Source organism: Syngnathus typhle, linkage group LG21, assembly GCF_033458585.1.
Source record: "Syngnathus typhle isolate RoL2023-S1 ecotype Sweden linkage group LG21, RoL_Styp_1.0, whole genome shotgun sequence".
Classification (NCBI taxonomy): Eukaryota; Metazoa; Chordata; class Actinopteri; order Syngnathiformes; family Syngnathidae; genus Syngnathus; species Syngnathus typhle.
The window spans coordinates 4,921,602-4,938,279 of record NC_083758.1 but is presented as its reverse complement, the minus strand read 5'-3'; the positions used below and the strand labels follow the sequence as shown (position 1 = coordinate 4,938,279).

General features: G+C 45.2%; 4 protein-coding genes across 8 annotated transcripts; 2 read left to right on the top strand and 2 right to left on the bottom strand.

The window, feature by feature from the left end:
* Positions 1–97: 97 nt before the first annotated feature.
* On the bottom strand, positions 98–1,457 carry prl2 (prolactin 2). The gene is made up of 5 exons (XM_061269300.1): positions 1,436–1,457; positions 1,189–1,367; positions 853–960; positions 588–767; positions 98–460 (listed from the first exon to the last, which is right to left on the bottom strand). The coding sequence occupies exons 1-5, from the start codon at positions 1,455–1,457 to the stop codon at positions 266–268; spliced, it is 684 nt and encodes a 227-aa protein (XP_061125284.1). The 3' UTR covers positions 98–265.
* A 2,354-nt stretch (positions 1,458–3,811) lies between these two features.
* On the top strand, positions 3,812–7,736 carry rint1 (RAD50 interactor 1). Its single transcript, XM_061268572.1, has 15 exons — positions 3,812–4,097; positions 4,171–4,296; positions 4,448–4,563; positions 4,626–4,799; positions 4,910–5,050; positions 5,121–5,292; positions 5,378–5,488; positions 5,596–5,821; positions 5,888–6,025; positions 6,089–6,183; positions 6,287–6,391; positions 6,480–6,700; positions 6,770–6,950; positions 7,230–7,348; positions 7,415–7,736. Exons 1-15 carry the CDS (start codon positions 3,867–3,869, stop codon positions 7,632–7,634), a joined length of 2,376 nt encoding a protein of 791 aa, XP_061124556.1. The 5' UTR covers positions 3,812–3,866; the 3' UTR covers positions 7,635–7,736.
* Position 7,737: 1 nt separating this feature from the next.
* On the bottom strand, positions 7,738–9,078 carry nopchap1 (NOP protein chaperone 1). Its single transcript, XM_061268579.1, has 4 exons — positions 8,761–9,078; positions 8,492–8,560; positions 8,285–8,418; positions 7,738–8,204 (listed from the first exon to the last, which is right to left on the bottom strand). The coding sequence occupies exons 1-4, from the start codon at positions 8,816–8,818 to the stop codon at positions 8,025–8,027; spliced, it is 441 nt and encodes a 146-aa protein (XP_061124563.1). The 5' UTR covers positions 8,819–9,078; the 3' UTR covers positions 7,738–8,024.
* Positions 9,079–9,127: 49 nt separating this feature from the next.
* slc41a2b (solute carrier family 41 member 2b) lies at positions 9,128–15,515 on the top strand. Of its 5 annotated transcripts, none has more exons than XM_061268575.1 (11): positions 9,128–9,260; positions 10,291–10,943; positions 11,493–11,603; positions 12,200–12,271; positions 12,550–12,694; positions 12,997–13,143; positions 13,750–13,897; positions 14,137–14,216; positions 14,369–14,500; positions 14,578–14,726; positions 14,802–15,515. In XM_061268575.1, exons 2-11 carry the CDS (start codon positions 10,407–10,409, stop codon positions 14,985–14,987), a joined length of 1,707 nt encoding a protein of 568 aa, XP_061124559.1. In that variant the 5' UTR covers positions 9,128–9,260; positions 10,291–10,406; the 3' UTR covers positions 14,988–15,515. The 5 variants fall into 5 exon arrangements, with proteins under 5 accessions (XP_061124559.1, XP_061124557.1, XP_061124562.1 ...); XM_061268573.1 differs by lacking the exon at positions 9,128–9,260 and adding an exon at positions 9,406–9,570; XM_061268578.1 differs by lacking the exon at positions 9,128–9,260 and adding an exon at positions 9,413–9,570 and having other exon boundaries at positions 11,496–11,603.
* Positions 15,516–16,678: the final 1,163 nt, after the last annotated feature.

Here is a 16,678-nt window from a genome sequence, read left to right as displayed (position 1 = left end):
ATCACATGTATGGTGCATAATCAATTGGAAGATGGATCATTACAAGGTGAGCATAAAGATTTGTTCCAACATTTGATATTGCATTATAGATCATGGATATGCATTGAAACAGAAATAGGCAAACAACAATCCTTATCTGTGCTTATCATATGGAGAATGAAGGTTGTCAGTCTTTTACTATTGTGCTTCCGAAACATCCCGTGCAAAAACATTTTCAACGGTGTCGTTTAAAACCACTCAGCGAATGTTTCTTCTGTTCTTTGCTTCAGCAGCCGTGCTCTGGTACGATGCGACACTTGAGGATCTTCAAGTAGTTCTGGATCTTGTCCGAGTCGCGGCGAAAGCAGTAGAGGAGCTCGTGGTCTTTCATCAGGCGCCACTCGCCGCTTTCCGGGGGCAGGAGTGCCTCCACGGACGACAGCGTGCTGACGGAGTTGCTCATCATCCCCATCGTCTGCATCTAAGGTAGAGAAAAAAAAATGCACAATACACATATGTAAGAGTTTGTGAAACGTACAGTAAAAACTGCTTTCCGAGAAGCTCCACTACATCAAAATAGAGCGTTTTTTTTTTTTTTAGCGGGGTACCTTCTCGGCCACTTTCTCGACTCCTTTGCGTAGCTCATGCACCATATCGCTCATCCGGCGGGACATGTCCGAGCTGAAATTAGCCAGGTTGTGCTGGTGCGCCGTGGTCCGGTGGAAATGCCACAGGGGGTCTCTCCACGCCACCAGGAGCTTCAGGATCACCTCAGTTAGCTCCTCGCGCTGCAGATACAAAATAACAATTGGATTAAATTGAATATTTGGAAATGACGAGTCATATGAAACATACAGGGAGTGCGTCATTTACCGCTATTCGCTGAGCGTTCTCCTTGTCGTTGGGGGTGAGGAGGGTGGAGGTGTGACAGTTCCGACTGCTCCTTCCAATGTGATTCCCACTGGGCACAAAGTACTGCTCCTGCTCGGTGCGTGTCCGAGAGTGAAATATCAGAGGTCTGATGTCATGAAAATGTCAATGGGTGGCGGAGGAAAGAAGTGAGAGTACTCGACTACAACACAATGTGAGGTCTAATTTAAATGATAGTCAATGGAATACGCTTATCGGTCTTTCAGATCACAAATTTCAATTATTTGCCCAACTATGAAACAATTTGCATTTTAGGAATAATGAAAAATAACAACTTACAAACTTAGCGTGAAGGTCATTGGAGATGCCGTGCATCCTGGCCGAGTGCTGTATAACTCTGTCAAACAGGTTGGCCAGCGAGAGGACGCGGCACCTGGCATGGCCGTTGGCACAGATGGCTGCCGCAGCCACGTTGGCCGGTCTGGCGCCCAACGTTATTCCAGCCAGTAACACCCAAACTAGGAAGACGAATTGAAAAGATAAACGGGGGCATTAGGATGGAATAAAAGCGCTAGAATTACTTTACCTGGTGTGAGGATTCGCGGCATCCTGCAAAGTGAGGAGATCCTGACAACAAGTGGACAGTGTGAGTGTCCCTCAGTGACTCTTGTCTTTAATAGTGACCAGAAAAGCGAGGAGGCGGGAGGGAGGCAGGTTAAAAGAGGGTCACACATTCAGCTTACGGTAGTACTCGTGCAAAGTATGAATCATCCCTTGCGATGAGGCACACGGAAACAAACTTAAATGAATAAAATTGGCATTTTAATATTTAACCCCCAAAAAGTTTTTTTTGTTGTTGTTGTTTTTATTGGGCTCGGACAGGCTTGAGCTCTTCCACAACCCCAAGCACAATAGAAGATGGCTCTTTTCTGAGATTCTTTGGTTTAGCATGTTTTTTTCAAGTCAGAAGTTAAAGGGGCCTAGGATGGTGCCTTATGGTACACCACTACTGATTCCTCATAGTTCTAACTCGTGACTGTTAGTATTATCCTTACAAATTCATCGATTTTTATTCATTTATTATTTAAATATATAAAGATGTTAGACAGTGGTGTTGGCACAATGAACTGTGCCTAGCAACACAAATCAAAGTAGCCTATTGGGGGAAAAAAAAAAACAATTCACATTGCGTCCCTCATTCCACTTTTTTGCAGCTTTATTCCAAAATGCATTAAATTAATATTCTCAGTTAACCACACAGTATTAACCACACCATATCCCATGATGATGTTTGTTATTTATGAATATTAAGCCTATATGTTGTACTTGAATTCTCCATGAGTGCACCCGGCTGTCCTTCCTATCCTGCCCGGTGCACGGGTTGTCTTCCTGTGTGCAAGAAAACCTGAATAACCCCGGGCGCTCTACGAAAGCAGTGACATCATTCCAAGATGTCATATTCATTGGAATTTACTCAGCTATGTGGCGAACAAATGACAAAAAAGGTCATTGGAATCAGTGCGAGCACTAACAGGAAGAGAAGACTGGCCCGACGAGTGACCTTCTGCGAGAGCTCTCAATGCCACTGAGAGCACTGTGTTCAAAGATGGTTGAATGTCAAACAGTAAGGTCTTAAGCAGTTGACTCACCAGCATACCTACGTACTAAATCAGGGTTTCCCAAACTGTGGGTTGGGAACCCAAAATGGTTCAATCTTTATTTTTTCAGAGGGATTGTTCCAACCTTGAGGCGAGTCGTGCCTTTTGGCGTACATCATTCAAACTCAGGTTTTTCCCCATTCATTCAAATTCATAGTGCATGTTTTTGAAATGTAAGAGACGAGGCTGAAGTTCCCTCCCCCGAACTGTGAGGCAGATATGCCAACCTCTAGTACACCTTGTTACTAAAGTCGAGGTGGCCAATTTGAGCAGGTTTCTGTCGATCCTTTTTGTGGGTACTAGTTATTTTAACTGACCAGGTCTTTGGGCCAAATATAGAAGAAATAAAGAAGCATCCTAGTAACTGTGATGACTGCAATAATGACCAAAAACAATGACTCAGATCTTTGTGAACTAGATGAGTCATTCTTCCTTCTAATGGATCTTAAAGTGTAGCAATAATTTGATTCCCAAATCGTAAAAGTAGTAATCCAACAATTTTCTCATGGTAAAGTTAACCGAGGTCGTTTGTGTCTTTCAGCATGTGTAAAGAAATTTCCTCAATGATGAGTGCCATGTGATTCTGCCGCACGTTGTCCCCTTGACCTCTTCAGACCGACCTGCTCTGGAGTGGGTCAACTAAACCTTTATCCATGCCCAGAGGCGTTTTTACACATGTCAGGGCACCAACGTCATCTGGGGACTTACCTCAATGAAATGTCGTTTTTCAGTTTTTTTTTCTTTGCTACATATACTGTCATGGCTCAGTGGAATAGAATATAGTGCAAAATGGAGTAGAGTTCAATTCAAATAACTCATACACATATAGAATGTGTGTAGAAGTTGGCCACTAATTAACTTTATTTAATCTGTGTAATGCAAAAACTACTTTTGGCTTTGAAATGGGGCATACTGAATATTTTTATGCCATTCTAAATCGAGATGCAGCATCCATATTAAACGAGCATATTAACATCAGTGGGAGTTTGCATCATTATGATTTAGGTTTGACATCAGGAAATGCCAGCAACGCAGAGAGCATTAAACTGTTTGTATGGTCACATTTGATCAAATTTAAAACGTTTGTACCTAAATAATAAAGGCATTTACTGTACGTATTTGTACGAAAAGCACTGCTTTACATTCATAGCGTTTTATTTTGTTTAAAATAGCATGCCGGAAAAAGTCAGTGCTGTCGTTCCAATTCATTGAGTTGGAACTCTCGGATGGGCGGTGTTACATTAACGCAAATTCTTTTGCTACAAATCACCGCCTGCGGGGGCGCATAATGATAAAACAAGCGCCTTCTCTTTACGGCGCACTTTCGTGGCAGGAAGTTTGTGTCCTGTCAAATCCAAAATGGCGGCGTCCGTATCCGAAGAGAATACAGAAAAACTGCCAAATGACTCTTTAAATCCCGTTTTAACAGGTACTCCTGACAACGGGTGTTTTACGGACCTTTCCGACGAACTGCGTGACTATGTGGTGGGGTTTATAGAGAAAGAGGTGGGCAGCGACGTGAAATCTCTGAAGAAGGTGGGCACTCTGCTGCAGAAATTAAAAGAGGAGAACAGTAAATTGGAAAAACAGGTGAGCTTTAAACTAGCGTAATCATTTATTCTCAGCAAGGGTTTGTAAACGTTTGAATGGATGTGTCGTGTAGGTGTTGACAGTCTCCAGCTCTGTACCTCCCCAAGTGTCTGCAGCTCTGTCTGCTGCAGAAGATGCCAGAACTTCTTTGGAGGAGCTTCTGCAACGAGAGAAACTCATCTCCACAAAACTGCAACAGGTAACTAACGCTACATTATTATTACTATTTGCAAATTATTGTATATGCGTTAGTCCCTGTGCAAATTTGTAACATATACTGTGTGATTAAAAAAAATATATATATATATAATATATCTTCACACAAAATTGTATTCTATTTCTTCTTGTAGCACCTCCAGGACTCTCAGCCATGGATGGATACTCTCACTCAAAAGCTGAGTGAAGTGGAGACCCTGGAGAGACACATGAAGTACCTTCGCTGCCTTCAGCACATTGAAGAGCTTAGGTACCAAAACAAACATCTGGCATCTGTTTGTCTGGGATTTCATGTGCGCGGTGTGTCTACAGTGCTGTGGTCCAGCAGTGTCTGATGACCAGCAGCGTGTGGGAGGCCATCAGGGCTGTGGAGAGCATGGCTGTGATGGATGCCAACCTGAGCCAGTCCAAATGCTCTCACCTGCGCGACTTCCTCCGAGAAACTCTTCACTTCTGGCACAAGATCATTAAGGATCGACTGACGGGGTGAACACACCCTTTATCCCGTCCAAGCATACATAAATGTGACATATAGAGTTTAAAGTCATTCATCCGTATTGAAAAATAATTTCTTCTTAATCCTGTGCACTTCTCAGAGACTTGGAGAAAGTGTTGACCCAGCTTCACTGGCCGATCACATCCCCTCCGACCCAGTCCCTCACGGCCACTGCCAACGAGCAAGAGCTGGCCAGTCAACTGGAGCTGCTGGTCACGCAGCTGCTGGCCCTACAGACATCGTATCCTTCGCTTTCAAAACATCGGCGCAACTCTGGGAAGCCGTCAGATTCTTTAATTTCCTCTGTCCAGCGATGACCTCATTTCTCAGAAGACGTCGCCTCCCTCGAAAGCTGAAGCCCAGCCAAGTGCTCTGCCCCAAGATCCTCCACTCTGCCTGCCCATCCAGATCATGCTGCAGCCTCTCAGGAAACGGTTCCGATATCACTTCTATGGCAATCGACAGACTAACACCCCCAGCAAGGTTGCTCTCGCTCCCTCCCTCCCTCTCTCATCACGCAAGTAACCTTTGGATTGTGAACCTTTTGCGTGTCTCTGTGCATTTGCAGCCAGAGTGGTACCTGACTCAGGTGCTCATGTGGATCGGGAACAGCACGAGCTTCATGGAGGAGAAGATCCAACCTATCCTGGACCGAGCTAATGCCACCATCAATGCCAGGGTGTGTAAGGAAACCTGCTTTTGTAGACTTATTCTACTTGATTGGCACTGTCATTAGAATATTTACAAAAAAAAATCATTTTCTTTGCTATATTCAAATTATTTCAGGTGGAGCTATGTCGAGGCCTCCTGTCTTTAGTCGAAGACAAGGTGGTGGGTGATGCATCCCGCCTGCTTTACGACGACGCGCTCTTCTGCCACCTGGTGGAAGAGGTGCTGCAGTTTGAGAAGGAGCTGCGGAGCAACCACGCATACCCATCCCATCTGCCCGGCCTGCTCCACCTGCTGCTTGACGACGCCGTCCTTCAGAAGTGGCTTGCGGTGGAGAAGAAGAGTAGGTTGCCATATCCCCCCTCCCCATGCGGGTGTTGCCTCAAATCTAACAGTGTTGTACGCCTAGTGGCGGTGGAGAAGGTGGACGCCATGTTGTCGGCCGAAGGAGCGTGGAGCTCTCAGTACAAAGACATCCGAGACATGGATGAACTGAAGTGCCCGGATTGCGCTGAGACCTTCATGACTCTACTCCAAGTCATCACAGGTCAGCCTGACCCCATTGAGATGAACGCTGAGCACCCCTAAAATCTGTTTTGGTTTTCTTTAGACCGCTACCGAGCATTACCTTGTCCGTCTGCACAGCTGAAGTTTCTGGAGCTGCAGAAAGAGTTGGTGGATGACTTCCGTATACGACTCACTCAGGTAAGAACGCCGTCAACAGAGTTAGGGTTGCCTTCTTAAGTGCAAATACAATTCTTGCTTTTTCTTTATGGACTCTGGACTGCACTTATTTCATTTTACGCAGGTCATGAAGGAGGAGTCTCGCTGCCCACTCAGCCCACGCTACTGTGCCATACTCAACGCCGTTAACTACATTTCCACCATCCTGACAGACTGGGGAGATAACGTGGTAAGACTCAGGCCTCTGTGTGATGCTTCAAACTTGAAAATTCGTGCAATCGTATTTTTACCTGTCCACAAATGTCGCGCTTGTTTAGTTCTTCCTGCAGCTGCAGCAGGCGGCCGTTTCCCTGGACGACGAGGCTGTGGTGGGAAGCCTGGGGCAGATGGAGATGGGCCGCCTGGCTTCTCTGGAAAGCTCGCTATTTGAAGGCCTGCTGGCTCTGCTGGATCGACTCCGAGGAGACATGATGGGCAGGCTGCTGGATGGCATCATGAGGGACATCACGGAAAAAGCCAAACCGTACTGCCACGACAAGTGAGGATGAAGGTGATGATTAGCAGACTTAGCTTAGCATTAATGGCCTCAATTGTCCTCTTCTCGCAGGTGGTTTTCTCATCCGTCCCAGCACGACATGGCCGCCATGTCTTTGTCTAGTTCCGCATGTCCCATGATGCTTTGTATCAGGGACAGTCTGTTGAACCTGCACCAGGTTTTAAGTCTGTCTCTGTTCCAACTGGCTTGGCAAGGCCTTGCAGAGAGACTGGACAACTTTCTTTACCAGGAAGTAAGGACTTAAAGCAGATGTTTTGGTTTGTTCTTGACTCCAGTTGCCATTATTCTTTTATATATATATATATATATATATATATATATATATATATATATATATATAACATTTGAAGTATAAAATGGTTGTTTTGTTTTACCTTGAGTTATTGTTACCGGTGGAAAAACTAATTGACCTTTTATATATATATATATATATATATATATTGGGAGAATTTTTTTTTTTACGTACTTTTGCATCTCTTGTATATTTCCCATACATGTTTGCCTCCTTCAGGTGGTCCTGTCTAATCATTTTAGTGATGGAGGAGCAGCCCAGCTTCAGTTTGACATGACCAGAAACCTTTTCCCTCTCTTTGGTCACTACTGCAAGAGACCTGAGAACTTTTTTAAGCAGTAAGTACAGAAAAAAAGTATTTTACCTAAAGGGAGAAAGTTAAATCAAAATTTCTGTCCTCTCAGTGTTAAGGAAGCCTGCATCATCTTGTGCCTCAACGTGGGTTCTGCTATCCTTATGCGGGACCTCATCAAGGAGTCGTCTTCGGCAGACGACACGGGCGATTGGACGGGAAGGGATGAGCCCTCGCCGCAGTCTGCCTTGAACGAGTTGGGAGTTTACTACTTGGCTCCTTGTGATGTATTAATTCTCTTTAACCTCAGAGCTTCCTGGCCCGGACAGTGACAACTGGATCGGGAAACTAGCCAGACACTATTTGACGTTTGATTTCTATCATGTACTAAATGTATATTGACGCACTTAAAAAACTCAGTCTTTTTTTTGGAACTTAAGTGTGATGGCGAGTTTTATTACAAATCTCATACATTCTTATCCATAATGTCTTCCTGTACATGAAAGTTATAGAAAACATCAATCCTGATTATGTACATAAAAAAAAACAACGCAAGAACCCCAATCGAGTAAACATAATGTATAAGGCAAATGACTCCGATTTGAATGTGTGAACTGTTCCCATGGGGATGTTCTTCACCACAGTATAGAAGCTTTTGAGTCCTTTAAATAACTCAAACCTCATTTTCAACAGAAAGTCTTAAATCTCTTTGTACGAAATAATTATTTCTCCGGCTCATCCACAACCTGGATGTTTGTGTGCTCCTTGCCTTTGCGTCCTGGTAATTTAAGATTGCGCTCAGTTAAAACAATCTCTGATTCCTCCTCGTCAGACTCCGAAGAATCCTCCTCGTCCTCCTCCGACTCGCTATCAGATCCACTGAGCTCTACCAACGCGACGTCCTGGAAACCACAAGAAAGAATTAGGACACCTTGAACAAATCAGATTCATCAGACTAACAATGAGAAGATTTTACGCTCACCATCTCGATAACTCTCTCTGCAGCCTCGACATCCTCAATGTCGAAATGTCCTGCAGAAGTTTCTTCAATCTGCTGCTTCAGCTTTTGATTGGCTTCCGCGATCTGCGGTAAGAAACTCTGCAGCCGTTCCATCACTGCTCCAGAATACAGACAAAATTGTATTTATATTGTTTATTCCTAATTCTAATGGCTGATTATTTGGCTCACCGCTACTTCGTGGAAGTCTTTCCGTCTTCAGGACACCCGGTGGTTTAAGGAGCAACTTCTCAACGAGACCTGAGGCAAAACCACAAGAAAAAAAGTTTGAACTAGAATCGTGTCTGAACTACGATGTGTTCCGATTTACGTACAAATGCAGGCGTTGTAAACCGAGAACCTTTGCGTGTACAGTACGAGCATGTGGTTTTCAAACAAAATCACGAAAAAGCAACGCCAGCTTCCTTTAGCCTGAGTTAAATACATTTTTCTCTACTTACCTCCACCACTACCACATGACAGCAAATCTCGTGAGTTTGGTTTACTGTTTTTGTCCATTGCAGAAGAAATAAGACTGCAAAATGTTAGCGTGTGTTTTGTCAGGACAACATCCGGGAATCGCTTCTGCGTTGCTCATTGTGCATGTTGCGTCCTCTAGCGTTCAGGAGGAATCTTTACATTTACAAAAAAAAAATAGGAACGGTATCTACTGGAATGTTACGTCGCAATTTATAAGTGTGAAAATGCCATAACGGCATGTATACGAAATAAGCAAAAATCGAGTTGACTAAAAATACAAAATATCTTTTAGCCGTGACTGACGTTTAATTCAATGTTTCACTACGACATATTATTTTTCCGATATGCGTGTAACGAGGGCAGCATGGTCGGGCACTGTCAAGTTCAGAGGTGCTGGGTTCGATTCCAGCTCCAGCCTTCCTGTGTGGAGTTTGCATGATCTCCCCGTGCCACATTCCAAAAACATGCATCCAAGTTGCCCGTAAGTGCGTGTGAGTGTGAATGGTTGTTTGTCTTTGTTTGCCCTGCGATTGGCCGGCGACCAGTTCAGGGTGTCACGCCGTCCGGCCGAAGTCAGCTGGGATAGGCTCCAGCGCATCCGCGACCCTTGTGAGCGGTTCAGATTCAGAATGGATGGACGTGTGTAACGAAAACTACGCGGCACGGTCCGAAAAAGCGGTACTTATCTTGACGTCATAGATTATCTTCGGCAGACTCACTGACGCGGCTGTGCGTGTGACTGTCATCATCGGCTTGCATCTTCTTCGATTTGGGATCTTCGCGTTGCGATGGTAAACTTCACGAATGAGATTTGAAATCGCCATGACTTGAATTGTAACAGTATGTTTACAGTATGTTTGTTTATGTCCGAAAAATAATAGCCCCGGCCTCTGGTTTTTCTCCCCGCCTTTAATGTGTGAAAGCTGGCGGAGCCTCCAAATATTTCTCATTTGTACCCAGCTAATGTAGCACTATGCTAATGCGAACAGATTTACGGAACATTTTTCTCGGCTAGTTGCAAAACAAACGCGTTCAACGTGAAGCTTTTATACCGAGGCGTTGTCCCAAGTGTCAACCGTGACTAAGAAAGTGAGTACGCTTGACTGCGTGGTTAACACCATCCCGTGTAAATTCTTTTCAAGTCCTGCGCGTTTACATTTTGAAGACTTATTTCCACACTCCTTCTGGTTTATGTGGCTCTGACTTACGCAGTTAATTATTCACTCCATGTGAATACTATGTTCATTAGAGGTACAAAAAAATGGACCAGACATTTAAAGTTTCTAATTTTTCTTATTTGACAAAATAACTTCTCCAGCTCTCCAGCTCGGTTTTCCACAAAGGATGGCGGAAATTGCACTAAATGCTTAAAAATGTGTTACAGTGATTAGCACTAATAGACAACAGTAGCAAGGTCTGGGCTTCTCCTGCGCGGAGTTTGGTTAAAGGCTCTAAAATACCTGTAAAAAAATGGATGTTGGATGTATATATATAAATGTTTTTTTTTACAGGCTGATGAGTCTCCAAGCTTCTGAAATGGACTGCCCACCGGTGTGATTTTTTTAACCCTGTTCTCAAACGAGGAGGAGAAGGTTGGAGATGAGACGTTGCTGCGCGAGACCCCATCATGAGCATTGAGAGTCTCGGCGGAGCGATCGGGGATTCCCTGGGCTCTAGCCTGACGGTCCGTATGAGCGGTGCAGGCGGCATTCGTAGTCCTCTCTCCCTGAAATCCGTCGGTCGGATCACCTCGCTCCTGCAAACCATGGTCCCCACCGGCTACACCAAGCTCCAGGAGGAGCGGCTGGCTCTGGTCGATCTCGGTGCCAAACCCGAAGCCTCACTCCAGAACGGTTACAGACAAGAGATGGCTCACCTGGAAGGCCGGCGGCCGCCGGACCGTGCCTCTCGTTCCTCCGTCACTCTGTCGGACATTGGAGAGGGAAGCTACTTGGAACTGGAGCCCATGTTGGCTGAGAGGAGGCTCTCAGATGACGATGATAATGGCCACCAGAATGAAGAAGAAGAGGAGGAAGCAGCGCAACCCGCTGTGCACATTCTGCCCAAGGAATCGCCACTGGCTATGGCTTTTCAGATCCTCGTGCCTTTCCTGTTGGCCGGTTTTGGAACTGTATCGGCTGGCATGGTGCTGGATGTTGTACAGGTAACACCAGCTCTAGTTTAACTGCATGGTTTGGGAGGTGACACCTCGCTTTTTTTTTTTTTTTTTTTTTTTTTTTTTTTTTTTTTTTTTTTTTTCCAAGTTCAAGAGTTCAAGAGTTTTTTTATTCGCCATGTTTGAGCGTGCCAAACAAGGAATTTGACTTCGGTAGAAACACACCCTCTGTTCAACATTTAGGTGACTAACAACATTCAGGACATGTGAATAATGCAAAAACAGTGTAGACAAATTCAAGAAGGTGTGAGGAGCAGGATGTTATTGCACAGTAATGTCTCTGAGACTCTATGAGTGGTGTGAGTTCATCAGAGCAACAGCCTGGGGGAAGAAGCTGTCTCTGTGTCTGCTGGTTTTGGCGTACCGAGCTCTATAACGCCGTCCGGAGGGGAGTAGTTCAAACAGACTGCAACCCGGGTGAGAAGGGTCTGTAGAGATGTTCCTTGCCCGATTCCTGGTCCTTGAAGTGTAACAATATGTCCCCCACTTTGGGATAAGCCGAGTGTAATCAAAGTTGCTGGCTCTGTCTTGTCCAAGCAGCACTGGGAGGCGTTCCAGTACATCACCGAAATCTTCATCCTGGTTCCCGCTCTGCTCGGCCTCAAGGGCAACTTGGAGATGACTCTGGCCTCACGCCTCTCGACAGCGGTGAGGAAAAAAAAAAACCACGACATTTACTCTGCAGAAAGAATTCATGACGGCGTCGAAATCCGATGCTTTTGCTCAACCAGTTTTGACGTTTCACTCAAATTCCTTGTTTCACTTATTAGAGGTAACGAGTAGCCAGCAGAATTCTGGTTTTGTTTGCTTTGGGAGGGGGGGTTCTCTGCCCACCGACTCCTCACACACAGGCTCACATATACATTGGAGATATTCTTGCATGTGTCTTAACCAGGAAGGTGTGTATTCATTCTTATGAGAAAACAAGTTGGACTCGTTACTGTTTTAGTTTTCACATTTTGTGTACAACACGCACCCATCTGCAATTATAGAACCGGGTACCGTAATGAGTCATCCAAGTCATTCCAAACAAGGAAGTTATTATTGTGCCTTTTTTCGGCCGCACACGCCAAAGCGGCACACCACAGGGTATGTTGCACAGGCTTTGTGAGAAAATAGCATAAAATTAGGCAAGCACACATTCCATGTGGGAAAAGGTCACCACAGCAGAGATTTATTTATTTTATTTATTTATTTATTTAATTTACATTTACATTTACATTTTTTGTGTGCATCCGACACAGGTGAACGTGGGCAAGATGGACTCGCCGATTGAAAAGTGGAATCTCATCATCGGCAACTTGGCGCTCAAGCAGGTAAATTCTTTTTGGAATCCACCGTATGTGGGAACTATTGGAGGACTTATGTAATGAACTTGCGTCATGTTCGAAAAAAACATGTTGGAAGAGGATGAACCCGTGTTGGTCTTGCCTCACACTAATCACGTCGGGGACGTCTGCTTGATGGCGACACTGTTAATCATATACCCGCACGTAGATAAACTCATCCTACGCGTGTTTGTATCGTTCCTGTGTGCCCGTTCTTTCACAATTTTCCACATTAAAGCTGGTTTTTTTTTGTTTGTTTTTTTTAGGTGCAGGCCACCGTGGTGGGCTTCTTGGCAGCTGTGGCGGCCGTGGTTCTGGGCTGGATCCCCGAGGGGAAGTTCCAGATGAGCCACGCGGTGTTGCTGTGCTCCAGCAGTGTCGCCACGGCCTTCATCGCCTCTTTGCTGCAGGGTAACAGACCGATAACAAAAATGTTTACTCTGAATTAATCAGTACGCTGCTTGTCTTCCAGATTCACCCACAGTGGATGAAAATCCGAGATAAAGAACACATCATTGAAAAATTGATATTTTAAAATGCACTTTAATTTCCTCAATCTCGCTAAAATTGCCATGTCAAACAAATTAAATTTAAACAATATACAGTGTATTTAAACACCAATGTCTTCTGTAAAAAAACACCAAAAACTTGAACATTTGTACAGATTCACGACAGAGTGAGCAACTTGCCTTTTTTTGCCCCTCACGTTTAAGGTTTCCTCATGGTGGGTGTGATCGTGGGTTCGAAGAAAACGGGCATTAACCCGGACAACGTCGCCACGCCTATCGCCGCCAGTTTTGGAGACCTCATCACGTTGGCCATCCTGGCCTGGATCAGCCAGGGCCTCTACAAGTGCCTCGGTAGGGGAAGGAACACCATTACATAAAAAAAAAAAAATCTTGAGGGAAAAATTTGTCATCTTTTAAAGAGGAATAAAGAGCACGCCATACGAGATTGATGCTGCTTTTAACTGCAGACCAAATCACAAACTGCAAACTTAATATTGTAATTCCCACATGAACCCGTAGAGGTCGCTTTTTCCTCTCTCCGAAGCACCAATGCAGAACAGACCTCCTCTCTTCTCCCGCCACATTCCACATGTTGAATTCACGTCACACCCAACCCCGCTTGTATTACAAGGATACAGTCAACGCTATTCCCGATCACATTCAAACTAACCCCTTCCGAGACGTTGATGTTCCCTTCTAGAGAAAACTGACTTCGTTCATGAAATGAAACCCTCTTCAGATTCCATATTTCCACAGCTGAACGGCGTAATTAGGCTGTCTGGCCGGTGTCTCTTCCCTCAACAATGTCTGTGTCGTTCTTGAGGGCAAAAAGTTGCTACGAAAGGCTATTTTTGTGTTGGAACAACTTGTAACTGTAAAAGATGTGATTGTTTGGATAAAGTTCCCCTACAGCCAATGTAGTCCCAAAGTTGAGCTTGATGACTCCATCTCCTCCAGATTCCTACCCGTACGTTTCCTCCGTGGTGTGTGCCTTCTTCATGTGTCTGACGCCGCTGTGGATGGTCATCTCGTCCAAGCACCCGGCCAGCCGCACGCTGCTCTACTCAGGCTGGGAGCCGGTCATCACCGCCATGGTCATCAGCAGGTATCCGGACGAGCGCTTGGTCTGCTTCCGCTTTGCTTGATGACTTTATAAATGCAGCTCTTGTCACCAGTGTGCTTTTATTTAATTTCTTTGCCTGTCTGTAATTTGAATGGATGAGCTGGAACAGAAAATAAGTGCCTAACAGAGCACAAACTCTTTTCTCGACGGCATGTCGTGTCGCCAGTGAACTTGACTGCATTCACGGATTCTAAATCCTCCATTTGTGTTGTCCTCTGCAGCATCGGAGGGCTCATCCTGGACAAAACGGTGTCTGACCCCAATCTGGCTGGAATTGTGGTGTACACCCCCGTCATCAATGGTGAGGGATTATTTAATTCATAAAAAAAATAATCATTAAAATGTTATGGCTAAAAAAAGTCATGTGATATTTAAAAAAAAATAAAGGTCTTAGTTATTTTTTAATCAAGAATTTATTTGTAACGCATATTGCTTTTCTTTCACTGCGTCCAGGTATCGGAGGTAACCTGGTGGCCATTCAGTCCAGCCGGATCTCCACTTTCCTGCACTTCCACTTCGCGCCGGGGGAGGTCCCGGACGAAGCCAAGGGCTGCTACTACCCCTGCCGCACATTCTTCGGCACAGGTCCGTCCCGTGCAGGTGTGAACTTGGGATTCCCGCGCTCGTAAATGGAGCATCTGTTGCGTTTTTATTTTACCCAGGAGCCAACCACCGCTCGGCGCAGGTTCTCCTCCTCCTGGTGATCCCCGGCCACCTTATCTTCCTCTACACCATCCACCTAATGAAGAGCGGACACACCACGCTGACGCCCATCTTTATGTCCGTCTACCTGGCCACCGCTTTGCTGCAAGTATGCGTAACTCTCACCGTTGACTTCGTCAATAAGCTAGATATTTATTTAACCCCTTTGTGTGTCCTTTGCCAGGTGTTGCTGCTGTTGTGCATCGCTGACTGGATGGTGCACTCCATGTGGCGCAGCGGCAAAGACCCCGACAGCTTCTCCATCCCCTACCTGACGGCGCTGGGCGACCTGCTGGGCACCGCTCTGCTGGCGCTCAGCTTCCACTTCCTGTGGCTCATCGGCGACCAGGACAGCGACGTGGGCGACTGATGACAGCGATTGACATACTTCTTCTGTTCCATGCATCTCTCGTTGTGGGGACTTTTGCACCTTTTTGCACCAAAGCACTTGCGTAGTCGCCCACTGGTCCTTTTGGGTCCTATACTTGGGCAAGAATTACTCTCAGATTTACTTTATTCTGGGTGGTGTGTGGGAATGGCAGACAATGGTAGGCATTCTCCATCCATTCTTCACCCCCAACACAATGGATGTCTTATGAGACGGCTGCTTGTAGCACACTTTTGTGGACGTTTACAAGAGAAACGCGCCTTGTGCCAACATGTACGCGGAATTTTTTTTTTTCATTGTTCTTGTCAACGCGCTCTTTTTCTACGGTATGTCTCTTGTATAAGAACCGGTATTCAATCCCAGTCGCCTATGTGCCTCTTGAGATTGACTGGTTGACAGGGTTTATTACAGCATTTTAAATTTATGTCCAAAAGAATATGGTAGCAGTATTGTGTATGGCATTTGATCTCTTTTTTTTTTTCTTTTGTCTGAATAAATGTATTTCCACAATAGGATCTCATCTTATTTTCAAAGTTGAATTTTCACTTAAGCAGCCAAGTGTTCCCCTGATTCAGAGGTGCTTCAGAACTGATTGGAAAAGTTTTTGTGTGTCTCCTTGCTGAGTAATGAATTGATTGGACCGCATGGATAAAAGGCTATACTAACAGTGTTAAGACAGAGAGGTCACTTTTAAACTTTACATTATGTGGTTTGTCTTTAAATTAAAAGATTTATTATACATGGACTTTTTTTTGTTGCAAGAAACCCTTAAATAAATATAAATAAATCTTTTAAACCCTTTTATTAGGTACGACCTGAAAATGGTGGTGTACCTAATGGAGTGTCTGTGACTGACGTCACAGATCAACCAGCCAATCAGGAGGTGGGGGTGAGGGCGGGCGGGGCACTTTTCACTTTCAGTTAACCTTTGACCCTGATCATTCCCTAATACAGTGTTTCCCAACCACTGTGCCGCGGGACACTGGTGTGCCGTGAGAGATGTTCAGCTGTGCCGTGGGATTGTTCAATATAAATTACGGCGCGCATTGTAAACAGGATTGCCAAACCGTTGGTCAGTTCGAGCAAGGCCTGGTCAGGCACTTGCTAATCGTGCATGCGTGGAGAATCTGAGAATCTTGAGATTTCATTTTGTGTTGGTCTGATTGTATTGCAATCAGGAAGTGGCCTGCACTTAGGTCAGTGCTTCTCAATTATTTTCTGTTACGCCCCCCCCTAGCAAGAAGAAAACTAATCGCGCCCCCCCTCCCCACCGTGACTATCCTAACTTGTCTTGTAAGTCGTAAAATGTTGCACTGTCGCAAACGTGACAGAAGTAACAATGAGAGCGCCACTGCCCCCTGCTGTAGTAAACGCGCAATTACACTTTATTCTAGTACTGCCAAAAAAAAAGCCTGTTCCCCAGGGTCACACGCGCCCCCCCAGGAATAGCACCGCGCCCCCCAAGGGGGGCGCGCCCCACTATTTGAGAAGCACTGACTTAGGTAGACATAGTTCCTAACGAAGTGTCCATTACCGACGTCACAAAGAAACCAGCCAATCACGAGGTGAGGGCGGGTGTGGCCCTTTTCACTTTCACTTCCATGATTTTTCCCTAACGAAGTGGCCTATTATTAGGTGCGCCTAAAATGGTGGCGTACACAATGGGATGTCCG